The sequence below is a fragment of the Columba livia genome, chromosome 16 (genome assembly GCF_036013475.1).
Source record: "Columba livia isolate bColLiv1 breed racing homer chromosome 16, bColLiv1.pat.W.v2, whole genome shotgun sequence".
NCBI lineage: Eukaryota > Metazoa > Chordata > Aves > Columbiformes > Columbidae > Columba > Columba livia.
Genome location: NC_088617.1, coordinates 15,057,124 through 15,071,060, shown reverse-complemented (window position 1 = coordinate 15,071,060; position 13,937 = coordinate 15,057,124). Strand labels below are relative to the sequence as shown.

General features: G+C 54.0%; 1 protein-coding gene across 5 annotated transcripts in view; it reads left to right on the top strand.

The window, feature by feature from the left end:
• Nucleotides 1–13,937, top strand: part of DLGAP4 (DLG associated protein 4) — a 174,943-nt gene that overhangs the window by 20,197 nt on the left and 140,809 nt on the right. For 4 of the 5 annotated variants that reach the window (XM_065032719.1, XM_065032720.1, XM_065032721.1 and 1 more), the window contains exon 2: nucleotides 7,776–7,922. In XM_065032719.1, coding sequence (XP_064888791.1) covers nucleotides 7,871–7,922 — 52 coding nt within the window. In that variant the 5' untranslated portion in view covers nucleotides 7,776–7,870. Of the gene's footprint in view, nucleotides 1–7,775; nucleotides 7,923–13,937 lie in introns of those variants that run through there. The other variant, XM_065032722.1, reaches the window with a different exon arrangement.

Genomic DNA, 13,937 nt, shown 5'->3' with positions numbered 1-13,937 from the left:
ACCAGGGAAGAAGCACAGCAGGACAGTGGTAGCGATGCCACCTAGCCAGATTGCTTCCTAAAGGACCCCCTTCCAAGGCCTTGCTCTTCCCTGAAGCTCTTCACACCAAAGCAGCATGGCGGAGCTCCCTTCTCACAGAATCACAGGCTGGTTGGGGTTGGAAGGGACCTCTGGAAATCATCCAGTCCAACCCACCTGCTAAAGCAGGTACACCTGGAGCAGATCACACAGGGTCTGTGCAGGTGGGTTTGAATGTCTCAGAGAAGGAGACTCCACACCCGCTCTGGGCAGCCTGGTCCAGGCACCCTCAAAGTAAAGAAGTGTCTCCTCATGTTTACGTGGAACCTCCTGTGTTTCAGTCTGTGCCCATTGTCCCTCATCCTATCGTTGGGCACCACTGAAAGGAGTCTGTTCCCATCCTCTTGACATCCACCCTTGAGATATTTATAAATGCTGATAAGATCCCCCCTCAGCTTCTCTTCTCCAGGCTGAACAGACCCAGCTCTCTCAGTCTTTCCTCATAAAAAAGGTGCTCTAGCCCCCTAATCACCTTCGTAGCCCACTGCTGGACTCCCTCCGGTAATTCCTTGTCCTTCTTAACCTGGGAACCCCAGAACTGGATGCAGTGCTCCTGATGTGGCCTAACCACGGCAGAGCAGAGGGGGAGGATTTACTTCCCTTGACCTGCTGGTCACACTCTTCCTCATGCACCCCAGGATACCATTGACCTTCTTGGCCAGAAAAGCACATTGTTGACTCATGGTCAACCTGTTGTCAACCAGAACTCCGAAGTCCTTCTCCACAATGTTGCTTTCCAGCAGGTCTGCCCCAATCTGTACTGGTGCCTGGGGTTACTCCTCCCCAGGTGCAGGACCCTACACTTGCCCTTACTGAGCTTTGTCAGGTTCTTCTCTGCCCAGTCCTCCAGCCTGTCCATGTCTCGCTGAATGGCAGCACAGCCTCTGGTGTGTCAGCCGTTACACCCAGTTTGGTATCATCAGCAAACTGGTGGAGTGTGCCCTCAGTCTCTTCATCCAGGTCATTGATGAACAGGTTGAACAGGACTGGACCTAATACTGAACTCTGGGGAATCTCACTAACTACAGGCCTCCAACCAGATTCTGCATCGTTGATCACAACCCTCTGAGCTCTGCCATCCAACCAGTTTGTGATCCATCTCACTGTGCATTCATCCAGCATGCACTTCCTGAGCTTGTCTATGAGGAGGTTGTGAGAGATGGTGTAAAAAGCCTTTCTAAAGTCAAGCTAAACAAAAACACTGCTCTTCCCTCATCTATCCAGCCAGTTATGCCACCATAGAAGGCTATCAGGTTGGTCAAATATTATTTCCCTTTGGTGAACCCATGCCGACTACTCCTGATAACCTTCTTTTCCTCCACATGCTTGGAGATGACGTCCAGAATAAGTTGCTCCATCACGTTTCCAGGGATGGAGGTGAGGCCTGTAGTTTCCTGTGTTGTCCTTCTTACATTTTTGAAGACTGGAGTGACACTGGCTTTCTTCCAGTCCTCAGGCACCTCTCCTGTTCTCCAAGACCTTTCAGAGATGATGGAGAGTGGCTTTGCAATAACATCTGCCAACTTTCTCAGCACTTGTGGGTGCATCCCATCGGGCCCCATGAATTTGTGGATGTCCAGACTGCGTAGACGATCTCTAACCTGATCCTCCTCAACCAAGGGAAAGTCTTAATTTTGCCAGACTTTCTCTCCTATCTCTAGGGTCTGAGATTCCTGAGGGCCAGTTTTAGCAGTAAAAACAGAAGCAAAGAAAGCATTCAGTGATTCTTCCTTCTCTGTATCATCCTTCATCAGGATACCCTCCTCATTCAGCAGCAGACCTATGTTTTCCCTAAACTTCCTTTTGCTGTTACTCTGCTGCATGCACACCACGGGTATGCAAACAAACTGGTCTCAGGGCTTTACTGCAATGAAACTGGAGGGAGAAAAACTTCCAAGCCTGAGACGGGTGGTAAATCCTGCTGGGGACTTTCTGCAGGGGGGTTGTGGAGCTGACCTGTCCCAGCGCAGGGAGCTGCAGGCATGGTGCCTCCAGCCACGCTCCGGGTGAGCTCACAACTGGAGAACAGCAAACCACAGGGGCTGGATGTGCATGTTGTCCCTCCTGCTGAAGGTTTCTTGTCTGTCTCAGGGGAAGCCTGGAAGGTGAAAAGGCTCCTGCTGTCCTCTGAGCGGTCAAGGTCTTTTCTGGGAGCCAGTGCAGATGCTGGCTGCCACATGACTCGTGCCCACAGCGCTGTGGGGTAATGAGCTGGAAAGGTGGTCAAGAGGCACAGGAAAAAGGCAAGAAAAGGAAGCAAACAGCAGAACCATGCCCAGACTGGGGCCTGAGAAGGGTGGTCTTCTCTCCAGAGGTGCCTTTCCATGATCAGGTCTTCAGCCCCTGGAGTGGTGGGGAGTTCCATGTGGGTATGTGTGGGGCAAGGGGTGTGGGCTCAGGCTGTGCTGGCTACCAAAACTGTCCTGGTTCTGCATCAGGGTACTGCAGGTACCTTTGCAGTGCCCCCAGACATCTTTGCCTGGCCCTTCATGGACAGATTGTGTTTGTTTCAGCTCAGCGCGCTCATTAGATTGAAGTGGAAGAGTTGATCTGATCAAACTTGGAAACATAAAAATAAACGTGCTGGGTTCAGCAGATGGAGGGAACAGCCTGGCAAGTCGGGCAAGCAATGGCAGTGCCCCACAGCAAGCACTCGCAGCAGCTGCCTCGCAGCAGCCTTGGACACAGCTCCCCATGCCGCGGTGCGTGGTGCTCCCGCCCGCGGTGCAGCACGGCAGGGATGGGGCTGTGCGTGATGGGGTGTGCACCGGGGGCCAGATCTGCTCCTGATGCAGCCACGTGGTTTTTCCCTCCAGAATCCTTGGCCGAGAGTCGCATGGGGCTGCGGCTCAGCCCTGGGTTTTCTCCCTTTAGCTGCCCCACTGCTTTGCTTCCCCCAGACCTCCCTGGCAGTGAGCCCGGGAGCTGCTCCCACCACCTCCTGGCAGCCTTGGATGGGTACATCCCCCACTCTCAGTAGTGTTTGCTGAGGATTTGCTGGGTGCTTTTGTCATTAACCTCACTAGTGTGAACGGTTGTTCCTCCTCTTGAAGGAGAGCGCTGGGAACAGAGGTGAATGAACCTGTGCACTACAGTACAGCTGCCAAATGAACGTTTTATGGGGTATTTACTTTGCTGTGATGCTGAAGAAGTACCTCTGAAGTTCAGGCATTGCTGAAATACATCTCCTCTGCCCTTTCCAGCTCATTAACCCCCAAATCCAGCCTAGCCCACACAAGGAGCGGTACTGCCCATCCTCTGGGGACCTTACACCCTCTGCAGTAGCAGAAAAACCCCCTCTGGCTCCTCAGTAGAGCCTTGCCCTGAGCCCTGCTCTCATCCTGCCCTGGAGGGGGCCTGTGTCCTCCAGGTTGGTGGCACTGGGACCCCTCCCCAGAGTTTCCTGATCACCATCCATGCCCTCCAGCATGGAGGGAGGGACGCTGCAGTGAGGTTTCAGCCAGCAGAGGTGGAGTTGCTTCTCTTGCTGGAGACGTCTCTGATCTGCTTCTGCCAGGGGACGCCAGGACGTTGCTGTCTGCTCCTCCCATTTCGGAGTCATTTTGCGTCTTAGATTTGGAGCCACCAGGACTCCTCCCAGCCCAATAAGGGCTAGTTGTGCATGTAACCTTCTCCTTAGTTAAATTCCTAATGGGTTTCTGATGGGTGTCTGGTCTGGGGAGGCTCCCAGTGCCCCGGCACTGGCGCAATGGTTATATCTCCTGCTGAGCTCCGTGGGAGATCTGCCCTGGAGGGAAGGTGCTGGTTGCTTAGACCCCAGAACCAGTGCCCCCAAGCACAGGTCCCGCTGTATTTGTGCACTAGGGGACTAGACTCTGGCACTAATATTCCAGCATGGATTTTAAGTCCTCTGTGGGTAGTTTCAGTAATCCAGGCCATAATGATCCTGACAGCTCTCCTCAATGGCTGGGTGGCTTGGTGGTTCTCTGTTTTGTGAATCTTGTTGCCCAGAGTGTGCTGATGATGAACCGGTGTTTCTTCAGGGAATGATGTTGCACAGACTGAGTACCGCCTTACCCTGAGTCCACACCCCTCCGAGATGGATGCTCGTGGGGCTGCTCTGGCTCCTAGTCTGCTTGTGCGCTGGATGAAGAGGCCAAGAGTCTGGGCTTTGGCAGATACAGGCTCCATGCCTGGGTCTTCTCTTGACTCCCTGTGATCTCTTTGGCAAGTCATACCTCTGTGCCTCACGAAACCTCGTTGCAAGACAGATGTAGGGCTCATCAAACATACTGAATCTTTGTACCGGTGTCATGCAGCGGCAGGATCTGCATCACAGTAAAGCAGGGGCAATACAACCCCTCCCTATAGCATGTGGGGACAGTCCCGGGCCAGTCTCGTGCCATTTTCCTTAACCCACTGGGAACTGATGGGTCTGGGATGAATCTTTCTGCTGGTGTTTCTCAGTCTGGAAAACCTCCTACTTGAAAGTGCTTCTGGGTTTGCTTCAGGGTCTTGTGAACAGAAGCAATCTGGTTTTTAAAGAAAACCAAGCAGGCCAGTCCTATATTTGCCTTGTGGCAGGTGACCTGATGGGATCAGGCAGTCAGGTCTGCTCCCTCAGTCCCAGATGGGGTTTAGAGCCAGCAGAGAATGACACAGGAGGCAGCTGGGACAGGAGGGCTCTGGTTAGCATTTGGGACTGAGGGAACAAGAATTGAAACCTGTTGGAGGTTGCCTTGGTCCTGAAGAAAAAGGAAATGGGGTGTGGGGGACTGGTGTGGGGTGGTGTGCAGGTGGAGAGGGGGAGGGATGTTGAGGGTGATGGGGCTCTGACCTCCTCCATCTGTCCTGATGGTGGTGGGAAGAGGAAGCCGCTCTGTGGCCGACAAGCCTGACCGCTCCTCAGTCTGCCTGCGCAGCAGTCGTGGGCAGTGGCTCACCTTCGCTCCTCCACTCTCCCTGCACCATGGATGGGACTTATCCTGAGGCTCTCGACCAGCCTGCCCAGCGGTCACAGCCTGTCTTTGCAGGGATGGCCTGTGTCTGCTTGGTACCTGGTGTACAGAGAGGAGTTTTGAACTATCCTGTCTAAAGAATTCAATTTATTCTATTTTTCTATCCAAATGTCTTTTCTTCCTTTGCCAAGAAGCCTGTCTGATCAGCAGCAATTAACAGAGCAAACTGAAGTAATGATCTTTATAGCGTGTTCTGTGTGGTCTATCTGAATGACCTCAAAAAGAATGCGCCAGACGTTTGGGGGCTTCTGCTCTGCAGAGGCAGGGCCAGGAGATGACAAAGGGTGGGGAGATGCACAGGAGGGGCTGTGCTGGGCCGCGCTAAGGGTCACTCTGCTGAAGTTCACCTGGGGCAGACCTGCAGAGCCCCTGCTGGCAGTGATCCTAACCCTGCTTGGCAAACCAGGCATGGACTAAAGGACCGGCACCAGGGTCTCTCAACAAGGCTGAGAAACTTGGAGTTCAGCAGCTGACTGTGCCTCTTAAACTGCAATAGGTCCTGCAAGCCCCCATGGCTACCCAACCTCTTTTGATGGTTTGATTTCAGCTCTTGTCTTCCTGCTGTTCAACAGCATATACAGGAAAACGCTGGACTCGGGTACTGCTTTCCCATCCATCATCAATTATTCTCTTTTCATTTGCTTTTGGGGCTTCAGGTTTTTAATCCAGCTGTCTCCTGCCTTACAAATGTTCTTTCCTCAGTTACTTACACCAAGCTGCAGGGCTGTCTCCATTCATCTCAGGAGCACAATGAAGTTGTGCACTCAGCCAAGACTTCGCCAGCTGAGCGCATGAGCACCTGCACCAGGAGCTGTCCCCTGCATTGTCAGTCCCCACTCATGCCAAACAGATGGCCCTGGCATGAGGGGTGGCTCCATCCTGTGCTTTCACCACTGACCACAGCCCAGGTGGCTTCTGCCCATCTGACACACGGGTCCTGCTAATGCAAACCTAGTGCAGGATCAGATTGCTCTCCTCAGCCTTCATCAGAGGATGCAGGTCAACACTTCTTACTCCCTCTTCCCAGTGCTGGTTTGGCGATTATTTCTCAAGGGACATGAGGAAGAAAAGGTGTCTGGCTTTCTCGGAGGAGCAAGTTGGAGAGCAAACAGCTTGTGTCTGCTTTACTGCTGCAGCAGTCAAGCTCCTGTTCCATCCATGAAGCGTGGGTTGGGGTTGGAGATCACCCAGGTGGTGATGACTCTGGGTCAATGCCTCTGAACAAGGAGCAGAGCTCCGCAGGGGCCAAATGTGCCCTCTGTCCCCACATTCAGGAAGCAGAAGCACTTTCCAGAGGAGGGAATCCAGTGTCAGCGTGGAGCTGAAGTGCAGTCAGAGCTGGGAGGTGCCAGATCCCCTTACTGGAAGGAGAGATTCTGCCTTACTCTAAGGTCTCCTGATAAGCACTGTGCTGTCCTTGTTCCCATTCCGGATTTCAGGCTCCTGATATGGAATATGAGGTTTTGGAGCAATCCTGTTTCCCTTATCAGAGCTCTCCCACCTCCTGCACTGAGGCGGCTGCAGGCATGGAAAGACAGGTCATGTCTGAAGGGATGTGCTGAGCTGCTCTCAAGTGCCAGGGCACATCTCAGCCGGCTCTGCTGTGCTGCTCCCCAGACTAGGGACCAGCTCAGACCATTCCTGCACCAAGGCTGCTTTATCCTCACTTCTTAATGCTCTTATCTTGAAGGCTCCCCTCAGATTAAAGCCCAGGCAGTCAGCCCCCTCCCTGGATTTATTGCAATGCAGTTTTCTTCCTCTAATCCGATCAGAGTGCAAGCTGCTCTTTTCAAAGTGCATGGGGAGGACAGATGTGCATGTCACTGTTGTGGTGAGCCAGGCTGACGGAGAGCCATGAGAAGGTGCCCTATTCTTCAGCTTGGTGGCACGTCTGACTGTTTATATGGCTTGAAACCCATTTCTCCTCTAAGACTCTGAGAGCAGCTTTGTGATGTCCCAAGTACACCAACAGTCATAAGGTGAAAGGTTTGCATTGGAGCGGGGTGAGTTGCTCACCATGCTGGAGTCTGTTGACCTCCTTAGACACCCTCATCAAGCTGGAGCACAGCCTTTGGTCTCTGACAGCCATGGAGGCCCAGGAGTCAGGAGAACAGTGCTGTCCATTTCAACAGGATCCCAGGAGCTTTCAGGTGACATCTGAGGATTGGACCTCAGCAGTGTGACCACCACTCATTCATGGTGAGCTGGTTGGTTGCTCCTGATGAGCTCATGAGTCCATGGCCATGCTTGGAGCAGGGCTGGAGAAGCCAGGGATGGACTTGCATCCCTGCTGAGTTCCTTCTTTCCCTGTGCCTCTTGCTCTGCTGAGGGACTGGGGAGCTGAAACCACTCCCCTCTGTATGGCTGGCTCCTGTGATGGCTTTCCTGGTCCTTCTGATGTGTGCCATGTGGGTCAGCCCTGATCAGTGTGTTCTCAGGCAGGGGAGTGGGCACATGGGGAGCCAGGAAGGCTGGTGGAGAGAGGTGCGTGTGGGAGATGCTGGCTACGGGTGTGCTCTGAACCCAACAAGTTGTAGTACATCTGGAGTCTGGGTATTGTGGAGCAGGAGCATCTCTGCTGGATCCCTCCCTCACTGGGTAGGCCTGAAGGGACCTGGGGCAGGGGAAGGCTGGAGGAAGATGACTCTTTTGTGACAGGGAAGGGACTGGTGTTCTTCTGTGCCTCCCTAGATTCACTCTTGTCTTTGCCCTCCTCAGCCCAAGGATCCTGGTGAGCACGGTCACAGAGCTGCCACCTGGCTCTGCCCACACTGCAGCCAGTGCATGGACCACCAACGTCCTCCAGCTCGCAAATGACGGCAGCGTCCTGGCAGAAGAGTCACCTCAGAGAGCAGCATCCAGACTGTGAGTGCTCGGGGCACCATGGGCAGGGCAGGGCCTGAGGCAGGACCCCCGCGGGGCCCGGTCCTGCTCCCTGGGGTTTCCTCGGGTTGAAAGGCAAGATGACCCTGGGGGTGTTGGAAAGCCAGGGGCTTCTCCTCTCAGGATGCCCTTGCTCTGTGAGGCAAAAAGAGAGCCTGAGCGCCAGGCTGACGGGTCAGGGGAACATGGGGCTGTCCAGGGTGCACAGGTGAGCTGGTTTGAGATGCTGGCTTGGCCAGAACTGGGGCCTGGGACAGAGGGAGGACTCTGTTATGGGTGCGACTGTGGCCAGGGAGAGCTGTGATGGTGTCTGCTGCCGGTGATGCTCGGCAGTGGCTGGAGCAATACCAGAGCACAGGAGCATCCAGGTTGCTGCTGTGGCCGCGGGGCAGAGCCCATGGAGTCCAGGCCAGCCATGAGCCAAGCAGCAAGCAGACGCAGGAGGCACCTACACCCACCAGCTGCAGTGAGATCTGTGGTTTGTTTTCTGCTCTCCGCTGTCAGCCCGTGACCATGAGTTCAGCTATGCATGTGGTAGTCCCCAAGGTCCCTGACTTGCTGTGGGCTAGGTGGGCAAGAGAATGCAGATACTTGACCCCCTCTGGCAAGTCAGAGAAGGAGGCTTCTGTAGGCAACGGTTGCAGCCTCCTCAAGTGCATGGAATCCTGTATTTCTCCCCCAAGGAGAGATGAGCTTGTTCCAAGGGCAGGGCTCTGGAGTCAATGAGTGTTGTCACAGTTGCTAAGGTTCATTGGGAAACAACTTTTCATGAAAGCAACAGACATTTGAGAGGCAGTAAATAGGCAGGCCAAACCTACGGAGGAATAAATCACATGCCTACCCCATGTGAGGAGTGATCTTCTGCCATGTCCCAGGATGTGACAATGGCTCCATCAGCAGCTCAGCCAAACCCAAACACTCAGAAGGTCTGGATTTGGCCTCCCAAAGGGAGAATGTGGTCATAAAATCCAACAAGCATCAAACGCATGTTAGGAAATTTTCCTTCACAGCCCTGGAACCTTGGTCAATAGCAATCAGCTGTGGGACCCCAAGGGGTGGGAGAGAGTGCAGGGGCTGGTGTGAGTGCCCTGTCCTGGCCCTGATGCCACTTAGAAGTAGATAATAGCTTCTCCAAACAGCACAGGCTGCCAGGGAGCTCATGACCTTCACAGCATGTGGCTTTCTCAACAGAGCAGCTACTAAAACCCTTCTTTGAATAGTTGGCACAGGAAAATCCATGATGTTTTGTAAAAAATGATCTTTTTGCCCACCCTCTGGGCCAATAAAAGAGTGTCTTTGTAGCCTTTTGGGTTCATTGAGGAAGAAGAGACATGGTTTTCTGCAGGCTGGCGTCGAGGTTCCTGCCTAACATTGATGCTCTAGCTAGTGGTGCAGCAGCCTCCGGATTTGGGGTGAGGGTGGAGGTTGGGCATACATGCACAGACGGATGGGCTGTGCATCTGGGATGGCTGCTGTGTTGGATTGAGGACTGAGGTCATGCACAACTGCAATCTCATCCCCTTCTGCACTGCAGAAAAGACCTTCTCCAGCTTTCCTCCTGAACAGCACATGCACAAACAGCAAACCTCACCGACGCAAACTGAGCACGTGGTTTGGTGATGACTGAGACACAGTGACAGACCAGGCAGCTCCCACACATTGTAGTGCCAAGGACAGGAAAAGGGCTAGAAGAAAATGAAATAAGGTTGACTTGGGTATTTCCTGGATGTTACATCCAGGAGGATGAGTGAGACAAAGCTTGGTGTCTGATTTGGGAAGGGAGACCTGAGAGCAAACAGCCACAGGCCCCATGGGGCACAAAGGCGGATGGTTGCACAGGGGAGAATTATGTCCTTAGGATAGGAGAAACCACTGGGAACACCCCTGGGCGTTGGGAGGCCTCCAACACCAGCCAGACTGTCCCTATCATTTGGGATCCACATGGCACAGTAAGAGCACCAGTCCCAGTCCCCACTGTGAGAGCCCTGGGCAGCAGGAGCATGGGGGCAAAGGTAGGCCTGGGTCTTCCTCTCTGACCTGGATGTGAGAGGAGAAAAGCCCTGGAGATGTCTTTGCTTATGTTCCTGTGAGGCTCGAGGTCAGGGCCAAGGATGTGTGCACAGGACATGCCCCTGCCCTGCCCATGCAACTGGAAGGCACCCATGGTGCTGGTATGGGGATGGACTTCAGGGTGGCATTTGCAGACCCTGTGGCTGCACAGTGTTGGTCTGTGGCTGGACCTGCCAGCGTGCAGCAGGTGATGTCCCAGGAGGCAGGTGGCAGAGCTCAGGACAGCCTGGCTGGGTGGACGCATAGCTGCACTGCTGGACTGGCTTCCTGCATCCTTTATAACCAGGCTGTGGGTTGGCGTTCAGGATGATGGTTCTGCTGTGCTCAGGAGGGAGGAGCAGTGGGCTAGAGCTGCACTTCCTACTGTGAAGGACACACGGCAGGAGCAGAACACAGTGGTGGGATGCATGATGTTTCTTTGGCTCCAGTCACCTCTGGATGCCTCTGCCCTCCCATGTTGTGGGGCAGGCTAGAAATGAAGGGCCAGCCCCTCCCTGCCCCTCTTCCCAGGTGTCCCCTCATTCACCAGGCCACGCTGGCAGCCTTGGCTGGGTCCCCAAACCTGGTGAGGATGCTTGTGCACAGTCGGGCCTGTGTGTGCCCACTCCTAGACAAGCTCACTATGGGCAACCATTGGCACAACCACCCCATGCAGGTGGAGATGGAGCCCCAGAGCAGGACCTGGAGCTGCTCTCCTTCACCTGCTTTTTCTGTGCCAAGGAGGCCAAACACCTCCTGGAGCCTGTCTGAGAGATGCTGGATGCTTCAACACCTTCAAGATGCAGGATTTTGCTCGTGGCTCTCCGAAGCGGGGTCCTTCTTGCAGTTTCTGCACAGGTTGCTCAGAGAAACATGTCTTCAGAAAGGGGACTTGGGTCCTTTTCCCTACTCTGGACTTCTGCTTTCATAACCCTTCTTGAAAGTACCAGAAAATGCAGGTGTAACTGCCTGTCTCTTGCCATGTGTCTCATCAGGGCTCTGGTCTCACTCTGAGTTTGCGTTCATGCCCAGGGAATTTAGAACTAAAACAACCCCTTCCACCAGATACATGGCTGCGTCTTGCTAATCCTCCTGTTGCCTATCATTTCTGAGAAACCAATAACTCAGTTTAAAGGAGAAAGAAGGCTTGCACTAGAAGCCCCCATCCCTTTGGTACCTGTGTCTGTGCACAGAGGCCTCTGGGATGATTCCTGTCTATGCTGGACAACAGCACAAACCGCCCCGTCCTCTGACTTTGGGTCTGGAGGTGCAAAGGAGCCCAGGCTGGGCAAGGCAGGGGAGCAGGGATGTATTTGCTGTGCTCCCGTGAGGATTTGCCGGTGTGGCTGGAGGAAGCTGCTGGTCTGCAGGAGAGGGACGGCAGAGCCTTTGTGCATTGTTGGAGAATCTGAAATTAAAAACTAAAGAGTGAGACCGATTAAAGATCCCAGAGCTCTGAGAAGAGGCAGCTGGGGACTTCTTACTCCTAATGGTCTTCTTTTGTATGTTGAAGAGAACCTTAATCTAAGGCTCCAGCAGTTACTTATTGAGGCACAGGCAGTAAATGGGAGCAGAATTACCCCAGGGCTTGGTTCAAAGTTGGAGTCCAGCCTGTTTGGGAAGGACTAGGGGCCTTCTGCCCTACGGAGTTTTGCTTCCTTGAGTACAGTAGGAGGTGATGGAAGAGGGCGAGAGGCCGAGTATTTACACTGTGCAGCCCAGCACCTGGCCCACACTCCCTAGGGTTCCTCCTGAGAGAGGAACGTATTTCCCGAGCACATCTGTGACAAAGCGTGGCTGAGGACCCATCTTTCCCAAAGTGTTCGGTGCAGCGCGGAGCAGTGGTGTTTCTGCAGGGGGGAGGCTTGGCTGGGATGTGGTTCTCTGAGCTCATGTTCAGCCTGGATAATTGCTAGCACTGGACAACATGAATAACATGGAGCCATGAAACCTGGTGCCTTACTTGCAGGCTCCCGCCCTTGTTTCAAAGGGAGGAGGTCTGGGCTGCCTGCACAGTCAGCTTCCGCATTTGTATGTGATGAGCTTGTGGGATCCTTCTGGTTTTTATATGCTGAAGGCCGCAGGGGAAGTCATCTCTACCCCTTCTGGATGCTTACTTGCTTAGAGACTGAATAAAAGCAAAGAACAGACTTTAATGCTTGGCGCCTTTTGCCCCAGGCCTCAAGTTTTTAAAGCGATGTCAGTGCCCAGACCTATGGAGATTCATCTTCTGGCTGACACAAAAGTATAGTACACCTTCCCTGTAGAGAAACCCACAGACACAGACTGGAGCTAACAAATGGAGATCCTAATAGTTGCCCAACTACCTTCCTTGATAAACAATAATCCAGACAGCTGATGGATTTGGGTTGTGTGTAGATAAAAGAGAGAAAGGACAGATGGCCAGGTGGATGGATGGATGGATGGATGGATGAATGGATGGATGTATGGTTTGTTCTAAAAGGTTGAGCTAACTCAGAGGGGTGAACAGGTGGGTGCTGTGGTGGGGAGAATGGGACTGCAGAGGCAGACCTGCAGAGCTAGCTTGGCCAAAGGCAGGTGGATCTGGCATCTCCTGACCCCACACGTTCCTGCGGTGCTTCTTGTTAGAAGATCTGGTGCATGAAATCCACCTCCAGGTCCCTTTGAAGACAACCACGAGGCTGATGTGGCCACCGGTGGACACCCCTGCCCTAAAGGTTTGTCACCTGCAAAGGACCCTGAGGACACTGTCCTCAGACTTCCACACTTCCTCAGTCCCTCAGCACCTGGGCCAAGGAGCACAAAACCAACCTCTTTCTCCTTGGATAGTGGTGGCAATCATTGAGTAAGATGGCTCCTAAAAACTTGGTGATGGGCAAACTTGAGCACCAGCAAATGTGGGGATTGTTTTGCTGTGGATTCCCAACAGATCTTCATAGCCCAGTAGTGCTGTGTGCCTGGCAAGAGAACTTGCTGTGGGGCGTGTGAAGTGGGTGTTGATGTGCACGCGTGGAGATGCATTTATAGGTTGGGATCATGAGCAACCTGAACCTCTGGGAAGGGGACAGCCGCGTTCCTGGGGCCTCAGAGCACAGATGCCTATACAGACCAGGCAGAAATGAGCAGCTTTCCCAATACTGTATACCAAAAAGGGAACAACTTCCCCCAGTCCAGTTTTCTCCCAACCTTGGTCCTCCAACTGGTTTGGCAGGGGGGCTGCATGGCGCACACAGGGACAGTGCTGCAGGCTGCCTGTGCCTTGGCCCCGCACCAGCACGCGGCCAGAGCGCCAGGGCCCACGCACGGGGCTGCAGCCACGCCACGAGCACTCTGCTCCCACCGTTTCACACAGCTCCTGTTGTGCTGCCAGCCAGCCTCCGCAGGCCTGCAAGGCTTCTTCCCTCTGCCTTCTCCTCCTCTCCTCCTGCTTCCCAGGTTTGCAGAGAGAGCTCAGCCAGGGCTATCTGTGCTAGGAGCAGGCACAGCAAAATGGGAATGGGTGGCTCCTGCTCCCAGCCAGGCTGTCTGCTAGGGAAGCTTTAGATTTATCTACGGATCCAGGCTCTCCTGGGGCCAGTTCCAGGACCTGCCTTGGGCAGGAGAAGGTGCTGGTGCTGTTCTGCACCCCTTTTCTCTTCAGAGCGGTTGTTTTCCTTCCAAGCAGCACTGCAGCACTCAAACAAGAAGGGATTTGCAATGCAGAGAAAACCTCCCACCCGCCACTCAGCAGCGCGTGGGCTGAGAGCAGAGCTGGGAGCAGCTGTGCCGCTTTCCCTGCCTGGGCTCAGCAGTCCTGCTCCTGCCCTCTGGGTTCGGCTGTCTTACAGCCTCTTCTGGGCCAGTCTGGGGCTCTGGGACCCTGAGCCTGCCAGGTGGGATTATGACACTCCTCCTGGGACCCTCTGGGGCAGTGTGGTGTGGCTGGGGGGCTGCAGCGCTGCTCAGGGACCATGGAGAGGATGACGC